The sequence below is a fragment of the Elaeis guineensis genome, chromosome 14 (genome assembly GCF_000442705.2).
Source record: "Elaeis guineensis isolate ETL-2024a chromosome 14, EG11, whole genome shotgun sequence".
Lineage (NCBI taxonomy): Eukaryota > Viridiplantae > Streptophyta > Magnoliopsida > Arecales > Arecaceae > Elaeis > Elaeis guineensis.
This window is the reverse complement of record NC_026006.2, coordinates 64,839,129-64,860,470: the sequence shown is the minus strand read 5'-3', so window position 1 is coordinate 64,860,470 and position 21,342 is coordinate 64,839,129. Positions and strand designations below refer to the sequence as shown.

Here is a 21,342-nt window from a genome sequence, read left to right as displayed (position 1 = left end):
CGACACCACAATAACCATATTCTATATGTCCACCAACCATGGGCTATTAAAGCCTTTCTGATTCTGATGCCACATCTGTGGAGAATATCCTATAGAAATACCGGTTGTTACTCTGTCTATTCTACAGCCATTTGAAAATCTGTCCAAATCACTATCCATACACTAAGACATTATTAGATGGATCAGATCTCATAGATTAGTCCAAATACCAGCACACATATACAGCAGACAACATGCATCTTTGTACTAATTTTGAATAGCTTAAATATAAGAAATAATATGATGGGTAACTATTGGACTGAATTAATATAAAAAAAAATTTAAAAAAAAATTAGCCTTTTGTTTTGTTTTTTGCCCTTTAAACACCCTCCCACCCGGTTGGACTGAAGAAGTGTTGGATTAACATGAACCGGTCGATGGATCTAAGAAATCCAACCCACCACCAGCCGCTGGATCCCTCTAAATGAATCTTAAGTGGGTCCCACGCTTCCTGAGCCCCACGTGGCCCTTGTGGGAGCTCATCGTACGGGGGATTTCGTGCTGCCTGATGGCGAATCGTGGCGGGGCCCACCTTCCACTATTTGCTAATTTATTTCCTCGCACTTCCTGTTTGTTTCGGCCTCCTTGGTCCGCCTTCGGTGCGTCTTCGGCCGCAGAGCGGGAGCGGGCGTGGAGCGGCGCTCGCCTATCTGTCTCGGTTCCATCCCCCAGAGAGAGAGAGAGAGAGAGAGCCGACGACGAAGAAAGCCTTGAATTCCAAAACCCTAGCGTCCTAGCGAGGTATTTCTTTCTAAATCTTTTCGTCTCTCGCTTTGATGGAACTCCGTCTGAGAAATAGGAAAGAATCGATTATAAGTTTTTAGCAAGATGGAGCCTTCTCTCTTCAATCTTTTTGCTTGCTTAGTTGTGGCTGATTTCATCTTTCTGTTTGCAATATGTTTTGGTTTTGACAGCGGCGAGCCTTCTTTTTGCCCCCCCCCCGGCGGGGGAGGTTGTACTCTTGTTCTTGTCTGATTGTAAGTACGGGATAGGAGGGTGGAGAATTATGTCGATTGCTTCCCGCTTGCATCTTAACCAGATTCATCGTTCTGAGATGCTAAATTATAGTAGCGGTGTGGAGTGTAATGCTATTTTGAAGGAGAGGCAGCTAAAAGTGAGGGGGAATCTTTTGGGGTTGGGTGATTTGGTGAGGAATGCGGAGAGAAGGTCGAAAAGGCTGCATTTCAATGTCGTTGGGCCCAGAAGAGGGCAGCGGATGGTCGTCGCTGCAAGCCCCCCTACCGAGGATGCGGTGGTTATGACGGAGCCTTTGACGAAGGAGGATCTTGTTCAGTACCTTGCTTCTGGTTGCAAGCCAAAGGAGCAATGGAGGTACGCCTCGTGATTCGCTGCAAAATCTCCGGCATTTCTATGTGTTTATTCAATCGTGACATCGTTTCACACATGCTGCTCATCTAATTGTGTGCATATGTAACTTTAATTGTCATTAGTTGGTGTCTCCTGACGTAGTTTATTGAGACGAGCCATCTGATTTGGTATATCCTGCTATTCCTTCAGTTTCCACATTCGATGGGGAGAGAGAAAGAATCATCCTTGTCCAGTTACCATGTTGTCGCCATTTTTGTCCATGAAAACTTGATTATGCAGCTCTGTTTATCGTGAACTTGTACTGATTATGCTGATTTTCCTACATTTCTAGTATTCTCTCAAAATTGTGGCGTGTATAGCTCTATGCTGTCTCTCTTGTTGGTTTGGAAATGAACAATACCATAGGGATCCTGTTTCATATGCACCGAAGGTTGTCCTGCCACCGGGTGCAGGGGGATTGGTGCAAATTCCAGAAATTAGTGTGATACGGGGATGGTTGAATGTGAAGTTGCCAAGCCAGAAAAAATGGGGCCTTGTGTCTTCCTGTGTGCATATGGCAGGCACCTCATGGCAGTTTCATTTATAAATAACCATTTTATTGGTCAATTATAATGATTTTGACTGCTGCAACTTTACTCTGCAGGCATATTATGAGTAAATGTGCACATCTTATTTGCAGTTTCTCATATAATTTTGTTTTGACAGAATTGGTACCGAGCATGAAAAATTTGGTTTTGAAGTTGCAACTCTACGACCAATAAAATATGAGCAAATTGCAGATTTGCTCAATGGTCTTGCAGAGAGATTTGATTGGGATAAAATAATGGAAGGGGATTACGTTATTGGTCTCAAACAGGTGAACACGTTGTTCTCTTTAATAGTGACACATTTTTGCCAATTTTAGACACATTTATTTCTTAAGTCTTGAACATATTTTCAGCTTGTGTGAACATTGCCTTCAATCTGATTGTTTGCCAACTTCCCTGTTAATTGGTAGTTTTCTGCCATGTCAGGCTTGGTATGTTTAATCTTGTAACTTTTTTTAGGCCTCCTTGCATCTTACAAGTCCAAGTAGATCTAAGCCTCTATTAATAAGGGTGCTTCTGCTGGTCTTATTTATAAGGACCATACTACCAATCAGCTCTTTTCTTCAATTCTCTAACACTATGTTTGGGTGTGGATTGAGGGAGGGAATGGGAAAAATATTCTGGGTTTGGCCCCATTCTGGTATTTGATTAAATGACCAAGTCATAGAATCATTTCCTCGTGGATTACCATTTTCTTGAATAGGGAAATTGTGTTTCCGCTCAAAACAGGAGGAGTGGTCATTCACGTTGGATATTTTTGGTAACCAGTATTCATGGTATAAACAGGGAATTAATAATATTTGTGGTATGAATTTACTAGAAGCATCTATTTTATAGACTGGAAATGAACTATTTAATTATGACTTACATCAACAAACATTATTTAACTTCAGCTATATTCGTTAGTCAAAGATTTATTGGAAAAGTAAATGTGGAATTGAGTAGGGGATTTTATACCACCACTATAGTGGGCTAATATGTCTCACAAGCATTGGGGTTGCTAGGTTGATTGAGATCTCCAAGCCCATGTTAATCATGAGATTGTCATCAACAGGGCTGGAGCCATGATTTTTCCTTTGGAGGCCAAGATGATCTTGATCTCCCATTGAGGAATTCTTTCAAATACAATACCCACTCATATCTATAATGATCTAGGATCTCATTCAAGAAAGCTAGTTAGAAGTTATTATTTGGCTTCCTTAGTCCTTTATAAGTGCTCAAGATCTCCCTGGTGCACAATTACACCCACATGGTCCTCACAATATGCTCTCTTCTAATTTGCATTCTTAGAACTCCTAATTTAGAGACCCCAAAAATGCCTTCTCCTTGTGACAAGCATTCTTTCCTGTATTGGAAACTCCACCTAGTATGCCTTCATCCCTAGAAACACCCTCCTGCCCCTCATTGCATAGAGCTTACTAAAGGTTGTCTAATAGTAAAAATCAAGGAGAACGGTGCATTAAGAAACACTAAAATGGATAGGCGAATAAATTTGTACTAGTTGGATTCGATTGCTTTTGTCAAAATAAGAACTGATTTAATTATAAATATCAGTTTATCGGTGGCAGGAGTAGTGGATGACCTTCAACAGATTTTGGACTGGGTGGTTGGAAACCATTAGAAGGTGAATCAGATGTGGCCGCAGTGTGGAATGAGAGGCATGGAAAACTCCATGTTGGAGGATCTTCCATATGCTGGAAGCGAGGGCACAACCAATTTGGGAAGGAGGCACTCTTAAGCAAGTGATTTGTGCCAAAAAAACAAGTAAAGATTCTCTAAGATTTTTCAGGTGACCAGCTGATTGGATGTGTTTGGAGATTTTGATCAACCTAGTAAATTCAATCATTATGAGAGGGGGCAGTGCAGATTAACTAACTGTAATGGTGTCATAAAATCCTTTACTCCAAAAATTAATTTAATTTAGAATATAACTAGCTAAATCAAACTATTTCTAGTTACAAAAACAAAATTAAACATTAGAATGGAATAATCCATCTATTTTCCTACATTTCTGAATTTCTTATTTTCCATTGCCTTTCCATTCTGATTCTATTATAATTCCTCTTTATTCCTGTGAACCATAGTGCAAGTTTCCTCTTATGTGTTTGTCCATACCTCTATTGTTCACCATACTCTTAGTCTTGTTATGCTTATCTGGCATGCCTTCTCTTTATAACATTTTGTTCCTTTACAAGTGTCAAGTGCTTACCTGTAAGATTTTCTTCCCCATCAAAGTGCTTGATTTTCAATTTGTTTTTAAACGAAGAAGTTGGTTTCTGACTGAACAGGGGAAGCAAAGCATTTCATTGGAGCCTGGTGGCCAATTTGAGCTCAGTGGTGCACCTCTTGAGACATTGCATCAAACTTGTGCTGAGGTTAATTCTCATCTTTATCAGGTCAGTTTTAATTAGTTTTAGCTTCCCCATGCTGGAATTGTTTGTTTGTCTGTTTGTCTTTCTTTTTGTTTGAAAGCATAATCCTTGAAAAGAAGATAGTAGAAAATACCTTACATGCAATCCTCAATGATATCTTCATAGCTTCGTGACCAGTCTGTCTTATTAATCGATCATCGACTAAAACATAGTGCAAACAACTTTCAAAATGCTGCACAGTTTTATGTAGTAACATCTTTTCTATTTACCCGTGCATTTTCTTACTAAGAAAATGTGTTCATATTGTTCATTTTAGCTTTATCATATACCCAACTTTAATTCTTTCTGTTCTTATGTCTCCTTAATTTGTGACAATCCTTTCAGCGAAGAAGCATGGATCTGTAACTATGCAACAAAGCGCTTAAAATTTAGTTTCTGATAATTCTATTTAGTTTTCACTTTTCATTATCCTTTGCACTACCATTTGATAGGTGAAAGCTGTGGCAGAGGAAATGGGGATTGGCTTTTTAGGAATTGGTTTTCAGCCAAAGTGGGGGCGGAAAGACATTCCTATAATGCCAAAGGTATGAATTCCTTTTTTGTGTTTGCATACAATGTGCATAGATAATGCACGCATAAGAGTCAGAATATGCTCTATCACATAAACATGTTTGAGTCTATTCCATATCAAGTTCTACTGCTAGTGGTTTCTTTTCTAAGTGCTTCGGGTGCTCTGGCAAGTAGAGTATGTGCCCTATCAAGTAATAGTTTGTAAACCAGTCAATCTTACGAACTAGTATTTTTTTCGATGAGCAAAGTTGGGTGTATGAATAATATTGGATGATCTTATTAATATTATATTTGATGTTTCTGAGTGATATTTAATTATGAATGTATAATGTTAGCTACTGCACCGTAAAATTGAAAATAAATTATAGAAAGCCTCATAGAGATACACAATTTATTTTTCCTACCCACCAAGGAGCTTTTTAGATTTCATGACAATTCCTCCTATTGATTGCCTTGAGCAGTAATTTGGCTATGATGTAGAGGTGTAGGCTTGAGAGCCATTTGCAGAACATATTCATGCTTTTATGATCACATCCTGAAGCTTGGAGTCAACATTGTCTCCCCCGGCTCCCCCAGCCACCTCCAACAAATGAGAGGAAAAAGGGCACTAAGCAAATCTTGTTCTTGCTCTTACTTCTCAATAAAACTTAGACTCTAAAGAAGTTTCAAGGCATGAAAAGAATGTAATTGAGTTATAAGTCCAATTTCTGTATCTTGTAACCATCAGTGTCTAGTTATTTTTCTTTCCACTATAATCCTTGGTTAAAGAGCCTGCTGCAGTACATTCTATGTTTTCCCCTGTATCATAACCTTGGGAATTATTATTTCTCCTTATCTGGTTATTATACATAATTTCTTGATTTGGAATTTTCTAACTGATTTAAATTAACCAGTCTGTACTTATCTGTCTCCAAGGTACCACATGGAACACTTTTTCTCTGTGAACATGGTCTATTTAAATTTATGTCTTGACTTAATTAGGTTTTTGTATTAAGAGATTGTTTTCTGCAGGGAAGGTATGAGATTATGAGGAACTACATGCCAAAAGTGGGTTCTCTTGGGCTCGATATGATGCTCCGCACTTGTACAGTTCAGGTGAATCTTATCTTGAGTTTACAAACACACCACATCACATCTTAGGTTACAGCAAAAATCTTATCTTTATGATGATTATGCTTCACAGAAAAAAATTCTTGCAATTGTAGAGGAAGAATATTGTTAGCAGATCATTTTTTAAGAAAGAAATTTATAGAATGTTCTCTATTCTATAGGTAAATCTTGACTTCAGTTCTGAGTTAGATATGCTCAGAAAATGCCGTGCTGGTCTTGCTTTGCAGCCTGTGAGTATTTATGGCATGTCTTCTGGTGTATCTTCTGCCATTGAAAACAAATCCTTTATTTCTTTAATGTTTAGTCTCTGACTTGTTCTTGAAACAGATTGCAACAGCAGTGTTTGCAAATTCACCTTTCACTGAAGGAAAGCCAAATGGTTATCTTAGCATGAGAAGGTCGGTCATTTTTTTTTTAAATGAACTTTTCACTTGATATACTGGCTATGCAGATATATTCTGAAACTCTCATAATTATTGCAGCCATGTTTGGACTGACACAGATAATAATCGTACTGGAATGCTTCCTTTTGTTTTTGATGACTCTTTTGGGTAAGAACCCAACCCCCTCTCCTCTTCCTTCTTTCCCCTGCTTTTTCTCTTGATTTGGGCTTTTTGCAAACTGTGGAACATTTTCCAAACATTTTTAACTTAATGTTTATCATTTTACTGGATATCTCTTGCAAGAGAATAGTCTTTATGCTTAATGAGTAAATATAATATATAGATAAAACATTCAGATGTTTTGTTTAACCAGCCTTTAAAACTTGCAAGTCGATATAGAAAATTGTATTTTATTGTTAAATCTGTTCCATATGGTACTTATCTTGTCAATCTTGTTCGCAGGAGCAAGGATGAAACAACCTATTAGTGTAACTGAACTGGTCATATGTTAGTTTGTTAACTCTATAACGTTGAATGTAGTTCTTGGCTGCAGTTGAGGATCTAGGTCAAATATTTAATGGTTGTGAGATCTTTTATTCTCTAAATGAATTTTGTTGCCACCAAATACTTGACAATAATCATTTTCATTGCTTTCCGAATGATCCAATGCTTATGTGATTGTCATCTTCTTGGTGAAGCCTGTTATTTTATCTTTGCTCGAGAGAACATCTATTTATCAGAGAGGTGAAGGATGCTGCCCAAACTCTTACATCTAACCATTGATGAAAGGGTTGTCCTGTTGAAAACTTGGTTTTAGTTAATAATCTAAATCTATGGATACTTCTTCCCCTTGCACTCGTCCCTTCATGCTTTCTGATATCACCATAAAGTAATTGAAACATTATTATAATGATAATAATCAACAAGCCTTACCTCTTATATTTGGTGCCTGATGTATGCTTTCGTTATGTCTATCTTTCAAGGCTTTTGCATCTATTCAGTTGCACAAAATATTTGGAAACACTGTCCTAAAGTTTTTCACTCTAATGACGGCTTTATTTTTCCCTATTTTCTTCCAGTTTTTTCTCCTTGTCTTCAAGGAGAAGGGCTTTATTCTGAATGTTATATGCTGGTCTTGTATGCATTCTGTCACCCTCTAATATCAGGAACATGAACCGCCCCTTTGTTTTATATTTATTGGTCATTGATGGCACAGTCCATATTAGAGACTGGAAAACTGGGTTGCTTATCCCACACCCTGCAAACTCAAAGTTTCATATATCACTACTAACTGCTACTCTATGCACCTTGATTGGACATGTATGTTTTGTGGCTTGGGAGCTGATCTTTTATTTGTACATATTAAAGGTTTTCCCGCTTGCTGCTACCAGCTTGAGTTCATTCTGAAGAAATTCTTGGATATGATATTTTGTTTCTATATTTTTTCCCCTTTTTTCTGGTACATGCTATATTTTTCCCTTCAACTACAAAGTAAACCAGCTAATGTGACAAGTTTGATAAAGAATTAAGTTTTATTTTTCCCTATGACTTTGTTTTTTTTTTTTTAATTACTAAGAAGCTTATTGTTAACCAGCTTGGTTTAATTCTTGATTCTCCTTTTTCTTACAGATTTGAAAAGTATGTGGAATATGCTCTAGGTGTTCCCATGTATTTTGTCTATCGAAATAAGAAGTATATTGATTGTACGGGAATGTCCTTCCGGGTATCTTTCTATTTTTAACCTCTTGAATTGGTTTAATTTTGTATTTCTTTTCGTAATATTACTGCACAATCGAGCTGCAAGTTAAAATCTTCATAGCTCATTTTTTTGATGTATTTATTTGAAATATAGTACTTAACATATGTTGTCTGCAGGATTTTATGGAAGGAAAGCTTCCTTCGATTCCTGGGGAGCTACCAACACTGAACGACTGGGAGAATCATCTAACAACAATTTTCCCTGAGGTTTCCTTCATTAGACAATCACTATGAGAGTGATGAAACTTACTATTGCTGTGTTTAAAGATCACCAGAACAAACTAATTTTCATCTTGTTTTCAGGTTAGGTTGAAAAGATACCTGGAAATGAGGGGTGCGGATGGTGGTCCTTGGAGGAGATTATGTGCTTTGCCAGCATTCTGGGTATTGTGGCTTTCCACAGTGATTTAAAATTATATTCTAAGTATATAGTGATGCAGTTGGCTGTTAAAGACTTGGCAATGCCCAACGCATGCTTGATCATAAATGTTGCGCTGGGGAAGTGTTTGGTCTTAACTTTTGATTATGTTGATAATTTGCTCTGCAATATCTAATTATAGCAAGTCTGTTCCGTTTGCAGGTAGGGTTATTATATGATGAGGTTTCATTACAAAATGTTTTAGACATGACTTCTGATTGGACAGAACAAGAAAGACAGATGTTAAGGAGAAAGGTATCAAAGAGAATTCAAATTCCGTACATCTGCATCATTATTATTGAGTGCATGTATCTGGCAGCTTAACTATTTTGTGTTATTTTATGTGTATATCAACTAGTTTGTTTCTGGAGCATACAAGGATAAGGATTCTCAAATTATTATTTATCATGGCACCATCAATTTGAGGATATATTTATGTAATTACAATATTCCAGAATGGATAGTTATCCTACATATTTGAATGTTTACCATTTTTAAGAATCTGATCATAATTATGAGTTGTAATAGGTACCGGTGACTGGCTTAAAAACACCATTCCGAGATGGACTGTTAAGACATGTTGCTGAAGAAGTTTTAAAGTTGGCGAAGGTTATTGAAGTGGACACTTAGCAGTAAATGTGTGGATGGATTGCATGTTATACGATTTTTCCTGAAACATCCTTTTGATAATGTTGCAGGATGGATTGGAAAGAAGAGGTTACAAAGAAGCTGGTTTTTTGAAAGAAGTGACTGAGGTGGTTAGCACAGGTAGTCCCTTTCACCACTTAATATATTATTATTACTTGTAAATTACACTTTTAATTGAAATTAGCATGTGATTGATTGGATTAGTAAGGTAATTTGTTTACTTTTGAAATTCAAATAAGTGAATTGTCTTTACTCTTAATTACATTCTATGCTTGAGATTTGTTTGAGTAAATTGCTTGCTGTAAACTGGGAATAAAATGCAATAATAACCCACACAAAACTTGGTTTCCTACTCGATACAAAAGGTAATGGGAACAGAAAGAAAGGTGAAAGATGTATGAATGCTTCAGTTCTTTAAGGATCTGGATAGTTTATTGCCAAGTTTTCATGAAGGGTACGGTGCAGGTTTTTGCATTGGATATTATATTCGAGATATGCTGAATGTACTGCTTCTGCTAATGGATTTTGTAACAGCATATTTATCATTTTGTAACTAGTTTACACTCACCCAATTTAGCACTTCTGATCCAATTAGTCATGTGACAGGAGTTACGCCAGCTGAGAAGCTTTTGGAGCTGTATCATGGGAAGTGGGGTTGCAGCGTCGATCCTGTTTTCGAGGAGTTGTTGTATTGATGTGTAAAAGATCAAGGGCCCGTTCTTTTGTGGGTAAACAAAATTTACCTAAGATTTTATATTTTTTAAGATAAATATTTCTCAGGCAGGTAAAGTCCCCACTACTGATTATATGAAACTCATGAAGGAATCAGATTTAGGGCCTAATAATCCTCATTCGGGAGGAATGACCTTATTGCTACCGTGGGGGTTGCCCCTCGATGGGCAGAAATTTCATGAAGCGGGAAGAGATTTGCCTGGGTAATTGGAAGGTTATGCTTGCAGAGAAATGCTTTTCGTTGATGGTGGTCCCTGTTTTTCATTGGCAATATTGTAACCAGTTTGCTTATCCAATAAGTGTAATCCATCTAATTGTAACCTATCTAGATCTGCATGTCATGGCAGTGTGATATATATATATATTCAAGCCCGACCCAATAACTTGTTGGGTCGTTATCATTTCCTTTGGATTAGCTTCGCATCAAGTACGTGGATCCTCAGCCTTGTTGCCGCCACGAGTCACTTGTGCCAATATTTGGCAAATATAGTGATTCACTCCAAACAATTTATTCTCTGCATCTCTCTACTTGTTATTGTTATTATATTTTGACGGTTTCTTCAGAAAATGGTTATTCATGTTCTTGTTGGGCTAATGGTGGAGGTGGGGTGGAGACGCACCTCCGGAATTTGATAGAGAGATGACTGTATTTATACTCTTAACATCCTAATCATCGCTTACCCACCTAAAGGAATAAAGTGAAATGAAGTATCATTGAACCAATTGTGCCTATGTGATCTCAAATTGTGGGCGAATCAAAATCTTGGGTTATAAAAATTTATTATTTTATTATGGCAATAACATTTAGTAATAGTTAGATTATTCGGTGTGTTAGATTTTTCTGCATTACGTAATGAAGTATACCGTCGTGCTCCAAAGTTCTGCATTTCTAGTCCATTTCTTAATTTATGTCTATAACTGACTACCAAATTCACATTGAACATGCCGGTTCACCTGCTGATGTGAAAATTTGGTAGCGTTCTATAGATTTGTTGTACATGTAAAGTGGCAGTTTTTTTTTTTTTTTTGGATAATAGAAAGGAGGAGGAGGAGGAGGAGGAGGGGCGGGGAGGGGGTGGGGCGTGATCATGAGAAGTTCTATTCTATTGGAGAATGCTCGATATAGGACGATAACTACGATGGCTCAGATAAATATACCATTTCAGTCCCATCAAAGTACCAGAGGAGTCAGATATCCTCCTTTGCACTCACGTCCCGGCATCTGAAAAATTCTTCATGAAACTTGGGGTGTCTTTGGTCCGTATGCTTCATCCCGGTCCCCATCGATAAGTGAAGAACATTTCTTCACCTTCGAGTTCTCGTACGATGGATGACGGTTGCTAATTTCTTTTGCTCCGGTCTCCAAATCGAAAACTTTAAAACTGTACTTATTTTTTCTCTATTTCGTTACATTGTTTTTTAACTAAACTGACATGTTGACCAGTATTTGATCGTGCTTTGAAATTATGGCTCTCTCTTTAAAAAACTTTATTTTTTACCAGCAAATGGGGGTATGCGGTCCTACCCTATCGACCTCTGAACTGGAAGCAAGCCTTCGCGGAAAACCCTCATCTTTTTGAAACCTCAAAACCCTAAATTCCATCCTTTTTCTCGTTCATTATTTTATTCCTCGAATGAAGTTTTCAGGTCTTTCATCATTGGCCCATATAATCTGGGAATCGCTTCTTCTTATTCGGTTCCTATTCTTAGGGCATCCGGTCTCGAATTTATGCTCTTCTTGATTGATTTCAATTTCTTTCTCAAGGACGCGGATCGTTTATAAAACCTTCTTTCCTTCGGACGTTCATTGGTGAGGAAAAACTGAGGATTTCATTAGAGAAATATAGCTTGGAGGGGGGAAGTTTGATTTTTTTTGGTAGCAATTTCTTAGTTCTTAGCTAATTCCCGGTTTTGCATCAATTCAATCGAGTATTGTGTGGTTGGTATCAGATTCTCCTGGAAATTTTGTTTTGATTAGTTTAATTAGGTCGGAAAGTAATTAAAGGTGAGGACTTTTTTCCTTTTTAGGGACAAAGATGAACTCTCTCCAACTCCAATCCGTTCAGGTCTCTCCCATTTCCTCCACGACCGACCTCCCTCGCCTTTTTAGGCTCCAGAGAGTGAGAAGAGTTTCATCAGCTGGACCCCGTATTCCGCGCATTTCCTCATGTCTCGCTTCGGAAACAAAGCGGAAGGCAGATCCTTCAAGCTTTGGGAAGCCAGTATCCAAGGAGACCAAAGAGGTTATGGATACAGAAGCGAGCGTCTTTGTGCAGACATATGCTCGAGCACCTTTGGTGTTGAAGAGCGGCAGAGGATGCAAGCTCTATGACGTTGATGGAAGAGAGTATTTGGACATGACGGCTGGGATCGCGGTGAATTCGCTCGGGCATGGCGACCCGGACTGGTTGAAGGCGGTGGTCGAGCAGGCCAATACTCTTACTCATGTCAGCAATGTCTTCTACTCAGTCCCTCAGGTGAGGGCTTTCTGGCCTTGGAAAGGGTTTTATTGGTGCACCAAAATCTGTACTTGATAGTTATATATGAACAGTTATATATTCGAATGTTACACCTTCCAGGTATTTGATAAAAGGGTTCTATTGTTTCTTCGAGAAAGGTTTGCATTGGTTGTTACTTGTGGACTGCGTACAATATTTGGTCAGTTTGGTTTCTTAACTATCAGGTGCATTAGGTTTCTTTGGATGAATGAGTATGCATGATGGTACCCGGTCTTTCATTTTTGTCAGCTAAAGATATAAATCCTTTTCTTAAAACTGCATGATGAAAGCCACACTGTAAATAACATGCCTGATTCCATCTATTCAGGGCTACATTTGTAGCAGATATGTCAATAAATAAGTGCAATGGAGGTGAGAGTAGGATGTTTAATTAATGCAATAAGTGTCTGCTTGGAACAGGTTAGGCTGATATAGTGCTATCTCTGTTGCTTTATAGGCTTAGTGGTGCCAAAAGAAATTCCAAGATGTTCCATAGAACAGAAGCTCCCTTGTTTTAATCACAAAAGTTTGTTTTCCCTTTTTTCTGTGGGGATGGTTGGGTGGGGCAGCAGGGATTGGGTGGATAGATGAGTTGTGGGCCTTCATCAATGGGAATTAGCTTTGTAGTTTATGCACAGATTATGCTTCTATATTTTAAGTTTGTAATTCTGAGAAATGTTCATGATATTCCAGATATCACAAGACTCTTTAATCAACAAATCTGGCTGCACTATTTGTTTAATTAATTAAGAAGGCTGCATAATCTCCAGCCACATTTTGATCGCATTCATATGGCATAAAATAGAAACTATTTTCTAGATGAAGAACTTGTATCTTCTTTTTGAGCATCTTTTGTTTTCCTTTTTCTAAGTATCTTCTTTTACCTTCTCTTAGTTACTGTTCATGACCTTGTTTGGTTTTGCTGTTAATAAGTTGATCCTCCTACTTATCCTGCATAAGGACATGAGGTAACATGCAACTCCTTGGAGGTACTTATTACCTTATCTGGATGAAATGAAATGTAACTCCTTTGGAGAAATCATAATACAACTGCCTGCAGCATTTATTATCTTCTGTGGGACTGTTGCATAACCGGTAGTGGTCGCTTTTTAAGTCCTGTATGCGTTTTTCAGTTTACCGGTGGTTAACATGCATATATCATGCGGCTGCAGGTGACACTTGGAAAGCGCCTGGTGGACTGCTCCTTTGCAGACCGTGTTTTCTTTACAAACTCTGGGACAGAAGCAAATGAAGCAGCTATAAAATTTGCTAGGAAATTTCAGAGATATTCACATGCTGATGAGAAGCATCCTGCTACAGAGTTTATTGCTTTTACTAACTGTTTTCATGGAAGGACGATGGGTGCACTTGCCCTTACTAGTAAAGAACACTATAGGCTACCTTTTGAACCTCTTATGCCTGGAGTCACATTCATAGAATATGGGAATATTGAAGAATTCATGAAAACAATAAAATCTGGCAAAACAGCAGCAGTTTTTGTGGAGCCTATTCAGGGTGAAGGTGGGATATACAGCACTACCAAGGAGTTTTTGCAGACGCTGCGCACAGCCTGTGATGATGCGGGAGCTCTATTGGTTTTTGATGAGGTATATGCAGTTTACATTATTGCTTTACATAAATGCTTTGAAATTTTTCTTTTTTGCTTATTTGATTATCTTCATGTCTAGCTGTTTGAGCATTTAATGCTTTGTGCCATCATTATGATCTGTGTGAATATGGTGAAGGTGTGTGTAGCTAACAAATACTTTTCTTTTCTAGGTTGTGCCATCTATTGTATTTTCTGATAGGTTATGATAAGCTAACCTTTATATCTGGTAATCTGAGGTATGCAAATTTTTAGCCATAATTGATAGAACATCTACAGCAGATCATTCTTTTCGCTGATGAGAAAATGTGAATCTTTTTGAGCGCCATATGAGAAGATTGACTTTCTTCTTTCTTTTCAATAGGATTATTTTTTTAAAAAAGAAAACAAGATATTTAAAGAAACTTACCATTATTGGGTGTCTACTCAGAGATTCTTACTTTTTTGGCAAATGTTTATCTGCCACTGTTTGTAGATCTGGTGTACCCTGATGGCCACATCACTTACAGATTGATACTTGATCTGCCAGTTTATATCAAGTGGTTAGCATTATCATAAAATTACTTGTCCGAAAATAATAGTATAAATCACTAATTTTTGTTGCTTAAGAATATATAATTTTTTGGAAGAGCACAGTTATGGTAAAAGAGGGAAGATCTTGGCACAGCGATAAGGTTGCTCCATTGTGACCTGGATGTCATGGACTTGAAACATGGAAACAACCTCTCCCCATGTGGGGATAAGGTTGTGTAATCTGACCCCCCTAGACCTTGTAGTGATGGGAACCTCGTGCACTGGGATACCACAATTATGTTAAAACATGTGAATATTTTTGAGTTCCTCCATTGCTACCAGAGCCATCTTTTGTTCGGCTGATATCTAATAAATGTATTGGAAGTGCCTTATCAGTTGTCAAGTTTACCTCATATTGTGATAGTCTGATTGAACAATGAAAATGCGGAAGATTGAGGACCTTATGCTAACAAGGAAATATTTACCGTACTCATATCAGATCAACTGTTAGGTAGAATTTCCCCATTTTGTGCCATGAAAAAATTTTAAATTAATAAAACCAAGAGTTCAGGTTTGCAGTTATGTGCAATACTCATGTGTAGATTGGTGCTTCGTCATTGTGCATAAACTTGCCTGGACAAGAGTGAGAGCAAGCAGCCTATAGTGGGGTAGGTATTAAGTTGATTGGCACTGTTTGACATGCAAGCACGATCTTGTGTAGGTAGCTAGCCATGTGCTGTTATCATAGTTGTACTCTGCCTCATTTCTGAAATTAGTTTCATCATGAAATCAGATCTTGTCTCCTTCTCCATCTGGGCTCTTGCCAAATCTAGGAAATGCTGGTAGTTTCCCGTTCAGTCACATAAATTGCATAACCAACATGGAGATCGTTCACCTCCAAATGCCTGTTATGGCTTCATGGCTGAACCCTCTTTTTCTCCCTATAGTCACTGTCAAGAACTTGGTACCAATTCAGAGGATTACCGGTCATGAAATGTTCTCTGACTCTAATGGATCTCTACTTGATCTATGCATGACTCTATCTGAATGGAATATGGCTTGTTGGTTAAGGTTTTAAAACTCACTGGTCTTTCTGGCATCATTTCCAATTCTACATACCTGATTTTGCCTGTTCGATGATGCTTGTCAAGGAATTCCAATGTGAATTGAGTACCAAAACAATGTCTTGTATCACGGGTGGAAATTTGCAAATCAAGAACCCAGTTTGTTAGGCCAGTATAATATTCACGAGAGATTAATTTATTTTTGGTGATTTTATTATTTTATTGGGTCTTGGCTGGACATGTTAATTTCGATACCCTTTTACAACTAACAATTGTAAGTTGTGCTTGGTTGTACCATCAATTGAAATTAAAAGGTTATGCATTTCTGTCCCAAAAAAAAAAGAGAGAAAGGATTTCTGTAGAAAAAAATGTCATCCATTGGCTTTTACACTTTTTATATGTTCACCAATCTTTTATCAATATTTAACTCATTGGGCTTGATATTTGAATGTGACCTTCAGTAAAACCTCTTAAGTTGAGCAAATATGATAATTAGCTTTGTGAAGGCTGAATCCTAGTAGGTAAGATGAGGTCGGCAAATAGTGGCATCTTCTGCAAATCCACACGAATATAATTAGGGACCCCATATCATCACATTTACTTAGAAGAAAATGACTTGTAGGTAGCTGTTTTATTTCTGTGGAGAACAACTACAAATGGACAATGGGATGGCCATTTGCGTGGTATGTGTTGGTCCAGTTGCCATCATACCTAAAGTGAAGGTTTGCTTAACCTGGTCACCCAAATCATTAAACTCCGAATATATTGTGGTTAAATAATATAAAACTTGCCTTCTTCCATCATGATAGACCTTGGGATTTGTTTTATTTGACCTACCCTTTCATAGTTTTGTTTTTGATGCTATTTGCATGTTAGTCTAGATCCATGAAATCTAGAATGTTTTCATCTTTCTATTATTTTTTTCCATTTTTTTAATACTATGCAGGTCCAGTGTGGGTTAGGCCGAACAGGTCACCTCTGGGCCCACGAGGCATTTGGTGTGACCCCTGATATAATGACCCTTGCTAAACCCCTTGCTGGTGGTCTACCAATTGGTGCCGTCTTGATCACTGAAAGGGTTGCAGCTGCCATAAGCTCTGGGGACCATGGAAGCACATTTGCTGGTGGACCTCTTGTATGTCATGCTGCCCTAGCAGTGCTGGATAAAATCCGAGAGCCCAGTTTCTTGGCCAGTGTAACCAAGAAAGGCATCTACTTCAAGGAACTATTGATTCAGAAACTGGGAGACAGCCCCCATGTGAAACAAGTGCGTGGGTTTGGGCTTATTGTTGGGATTGAGCTTGATGTGCAAGGTTCTCCGCTTGTCGATGCATGTAGGGATGCTGGCCTTCTGGTTTTGACAGCTGGGAAAGGAAATGTCATAAGGCTGGTGCCTCCATTGATCATATCTGAGAAGGAGCTGGAGCACGCAGCTGAAGTTTTAAGGGAATGTTTTTCTGTACTTGATGCTAATACATCAAATTAAGGGACGGAGCCGGCAGGCTTGTAAAAGTCCTGTATTTTTATTTTGGTTTTATTACATCTAGGGAGGGTATGTGCAGTGCATGCGGTGGAAGCTGAAAACTTAACCGAGCGACCGTATCGATCCTATGCAACCTAGTTGATGATATGGTTATGGTTATGCAAATAAAGTAACATCCTAGTATGTTAATTCTACAGCTGAATATTCAGCAAACTGATTACTGGTACCTAACATTTGGGGTTGATAATGATGTCGTGATTTATATGTGCTAGTGGTCTTGATGTAATATAATGCTGTCACGATCCTCTGTGTTCTGCATCTGTTCTATTGTGTTGCTGCATCTGTCAACAGTCTCTTTTGTAATGTTTGTTTTCTTAGATTTGTGACGGCATTTCTTCTTTTCACCAAAGTCTTATTTTTTTGTCACTGAAACTCGTTTTGCCATCCTGGATCAACAAACTTGCCTGGGCAGGTGTGATGTGATGGCATGATGCATGCCAATGAGTAGCAGTAATCTTATAGCGATGTGTTTCAGTTGGATTGTCACATACAATTCAACATGAGAGCATCAATTGGATGTTTGTGATCCCATCATGTAGTGCAAATGACTGATTCAGGGTTAGTACATGATCAGTGGATGATTTCGGTCTCACCAACTTTTTTTATTCAGTTAAGGATACTCAGTGGATGGTCGTGCAAATCTAGTTATTTAAAAGCTCATTGATAAATCGGAAGAGCTGACCGTTACTAAGAAATATAAAACTAATTTGTAAAATATTAAAAAATATCAAATATTGCTCAAAAAGAACACCTGATTATCCTAGAAAAAAATTTTAAGTGATCTCTCTCTCTCTCTCTTTCTCTATTTATAGAGCAAGAAGGAGGTAGACTTAGTTTCATTTAAGTGGATCTCTATTAAGATCAGGTCAGATTTATATTGGATGATTGACATCTTATGTTTATGATCCAAATTGTTTAATGTGACCTACTACTCACAAGCTGTTTTGCATTGCAAAAGATTGTATAATTTAGAGATTCTTAGTCTTTGCAGCAAGTGCTCGAGAATTAGATAATTTAAAAATATTAATATATATATATATATTTATTTATTTATTTATTTGTTCCTTGATATATAGACTCTGGATCTCTGAATCACATAATTTTTAGTGTGTAAATCATCGTCCGATATAGATCTGTTTTGATCTGCATGAAGATCCATTTGAGTGCAACCTATGTTTCAAAGGTGTGGTAGAGAACAATAGGGATCTCTGTTCTGCCACAATTTATGTTTTTCCATACCTCTCGGCTGGTTAAACCTAATTCTACTCGTGCAACTCTGATCCCCTGCTGGGAATTTGCTACGTTTCCTTCTGTTATGTTATCAAGGATCCAAATTCTCGTGAGGTAATTGGTTTCTGTCATAAAAAATAACTCAGCAATGGCGTCTTATAAAAGGACATAGAAGCTGAATCTATGCTTCTTGTACTTCATGAATCATGATTAGTGGGGCCATTAATCATATTGGTAACTCATATGCATGGTTGATTCAGTAATCTGGAGAACATGGACAGCTTTAGCGTAGGGAGTGTAAACTGAGGGATGAGAGTTGCTGGTTCTGGCAAAGTTGGTGCATAGCGTAATACTGTCATGTAGTATGGAGCATTTGAGCTGTCGATGATTCCTATCCTGCTAAAATGTGAGTTTCAGTCTGAGTAGAATGCTTGCTTGCTCACTGCATGGCGCCTATATGTGTAGGTGGTTTCTCTAATGTGTACATCTAACTCTTTCATGTATCTTTGTAGTTTTTACACAGTATTGCTTGTACTCCCACAATTATTATTGGCAAGCAGGTGAAAATCATCTCTAATTTTTTATTCAGCGAAGTATCATCATTGTTATGTCTCCAATATGTTCAATAAAAGGTTCTTGCATAATGTTAACAATGAAGATCTCGGAAAAGACTAACCAAATGTTTGAAACCAGAACATTGGCTCAAGGCTGCGAAGGATTTATACTAACTGCATTTAATGGAATTGTTTGGTTGTGGATGCCTCTCCAACATTTGTTGCAGCAATCCCTTCATTATCATTTGATTAGATCGTCCTGATAACGGCCATGGAACAACTGATTGATATGGGTTAATTGTGATGGAACAATTTCAGGAGGATGTGCCACCTTTTTTAAGCGGTCTTTTCTCAGTTGCTGCAACATCCCCTGACTCAGAACTGATTGTGACTCTGTGAAGAAAATATGGAACATCGAGAGTGGTAAGAAGGATTCAGAGAAAGAGAAAGAATGGACCTTCAGCTCATAGTCCGGTAGGTGAATTTTAGTTTAATGAGCAATCTGCTTTATGGTTAGCCTATATCTGATGCCATTGAAGGCTTATTTCAGGACACAGGTCTCAACAAGAAGTTCCTCCATGTGGCAAGTAGAGAAAAGGAAAAGAATATGATGGAACCGGAGATACGCTTGATGATGCTACTGGTGCTGTGTGTGAAACTTTGAGGAAAGATTTTCCACAATGGTAAAGAACTTGTTGAAGATAACACATGTTACCAAAAAAAGAACATAATCCTTGTCACCATGAAGACTGAAGTTCTGGTCAAATCACTAAAATAGAGTGAAATAAAGTAACCATCATCCATTTGACCGCCATATTAATATCATAATTGAGAATTGATTAACGAATGTACTGTCCTTTTTCTTTTTTCATTCAGCTGTATGACAACTTGTGCTAGTCTTTAAGACATTGATTTCATCCTTCTGAGCAGCTCTCAGTTGTATCTATTCCATGTTTGAACTTCTAATGTTTTCTTGTGCAATTGCAGTCTCCATGATTGTCTTCAGATTCTTGTTTGTTAGTGCAGACTAAGGGTTGATGCATATTGATAACTCAGATGATCATGAACAGATCCCATTTATTTTTTTATTGAAATGTCTGGCGACATTACCACTCTTCTGGTGAAAAGAAGGGGTAAAATATGGACAATTGCATCGTAATAATTTCCCTGAAAAAAAATCATAATAGATTCCCTGAACTTCTTTGGGAAGAAGTATAGGGACTATGAGTTATCTATAGCACGTCCATTTGCAAATGTGTATTTCGATATCACTGAGCTTATTATCTTGCAGTGTGAGAGGATCAAGGGTCATACATGTACAACTTTGCGTAGGAAATGAAAAAGAAATCAAAATTTACATCAATAATGGAACAAGAAAGCCAGATAAAATTATTTACCAATATTTCCTCTCGTTCTGGGCTGATGGTAAAGGGTAGTTATCTTTCCTTCCGAGAGGGAAAAAGGAGGTTCGGCATTTTTTCAATTCATCTGAAGCTTAATCTTGACAAGAGTGGGCATCTCTTTCTTTAATCTGAAGACTAATCTGGACAAGAGAAGAGCTGGTAAGGACAATGGAACATTTAGTATGGTAATAAAGGTTTTTGTAGTTTCACCTCTTCATAATTTACAGAACATGATCTTCAAATCTAATTATTTTAAAGCAAAGGTAAGTCTTGACTGCTAAAATATATATAAAAAACGATTTACAACATGAGAAGGGAAAGTTACTTGGTTATCTAAGTGTAATTATTCTCATTAGTGCTTCTACTTAATTCATATCACCAAAGTAGAGAAACATGGTTATCTAAAAAAAATCTGCTCACCTCTGTAATTTTGTCTTTCGGATTTGTTGTTTAATAAAATAGGGGGAAGCACTTCGCTTCCTCCTTTTCCACTCAAAAAAAAAAAAAAAAATTCTGCACCTCTATTTCTGTATCATAAATCCAATGCAATCATTCAACAAGAAAGCCATACTCACCCAAATCCTCATAGACTCCACAAGGTGGGTGGGGCGGAGGGGTCCCATTGGTGGATGTTGGCAGAAGAGAAAAGGCAGCAATCTTTCTTAGCAACTGGGTCAGAATCTCGAACCTGAACTTGATGAATAGCTGTCAAAGATGGGCCTTGGATCTCGTGGCCAACTACCTTATTTTCGATATGACTCTCCATGAAAGAAACATATATAACATTTCTTGATTATGCCAATATGTGTGTGTGAGAGCAGGTGCAATAGTGAAGAGAAGGAGAGATGCAGCTTTCAGTTGGTATAGGAAGCTTTCCATTTCTGATGGAAATGAGCTCAAAAGGTGCTTGAAAGCAAAAATGTTCAGTGGTTGGAGAAGCATTGTCCTTTAAGAACAGAAAATAATGAGCACTGGTTGCATTGGT

The 21,342-nt window shown here is 37.8% G+C and overlaps 2 protein-coding genes and 1 long non-coding RNA gene across 10 annotated transcripts; 2 read left to right on the top strand and 1 right to left on the bottom strand.

Moving 5' to 3' along the window:
• The first annotated feature begins 633 nt into the window (after positions 1–633).
• Positions 634–10,268, top strand: LOC105057104 (glutamate--cysteine ligase A, chloroplastic). Of its 2 annotated transcripts, none has more exons than XM_029268118.2 (17): positions 634–780; positions 954–1,371; positions 2,074–2,224; positions 4,244–4,351; positions 4,819–4,911; positions 5,909–5,992; positions 6,169–6,237; positions 6,335–6,405; positions 6,490–6,558; positions 8,020–8,113; positions 8,266–8,355; positions 8,452–8,532; positions 8,729–8,821; positions 9,095–9,175; positions 9,265–9,334; positions 9,821–9,942; positions 10,044–10,268. In XM_029268118.2, the coding sequence occupies exons 2-16, from the start codon at positions 1,046–1,048 to the stop codon at positions 9,907–9,909; spliced, it is 1,569 nt and encodes a 522-aa protein (XP_029123951.1). In that variant the 5' UTR covers positions 634–780; positions 954–1,045; the 3' UTR covers positions 9,910–9,942; positions 10,044–10,268. The 2 variants fall into 2 exon arrangements, with proteins under 2 accessions (XP_029123951.1, XP_010937864.1); XM_010939562.4 differs by having other exon boundaries at positions 10,037–10,268.
• An 807-nt stretch (positions 10,269–11,075) lies between these two features.
• On the top strand, positions 11,076–17,450 carry LOC105057105 (acetylornithine aminotransferase, mitochondrial). Of its 7 annotated transcripts, none has more exons than XM_010939569.2 (4): positions 11,076–11,203; positions 11,975–12,423; positions 13,617–14,051; positions 16,574–17,450. In XM_010939569.2, the coding sequence occupies exons 2-4, from the start codon at positions 11,983–11,985 to the stop codon at positions 17,111–17,113; spliced, it is 1,416 nt and encodes a 471-aa protein (XP_010937871.1). In that variant the 5' UTR covers positions 11,076–11,203; positions 11,975–11,982; the 3' UTR covers positions 17,114–17,450. The 7 variants fall into 7 exon arrangements, with proteins under 7 accessions (XP_010937871.1, XP_010937872.1, XP_010937865.1 ...); XM_010939570.4 differs by having other exon boundaries at positions 11,118–11,267; XM_010939563.4 differs by having other exon boundaries at positions 11,119–11,304.
• Positions 17,451–19,698: 2,248 nt separating this feature from the next.
• Positions 19,699–21,295, bottom strand: LOC105057107 (uncharacterized). Its single transcript, XR_833932.4, has 3 exons — positions 20,933–21,295; positions 20,352–20,497; positions 19,699–20,151 (listed from the first exon to the last, which is right to left on the bottom strand). It is a non-coding gene; the product is annotated as an uncharacterized lncRNA (long non-coding RNA).
• Positions 21,296–21,342: the final 47 nt, after the last annotated feature.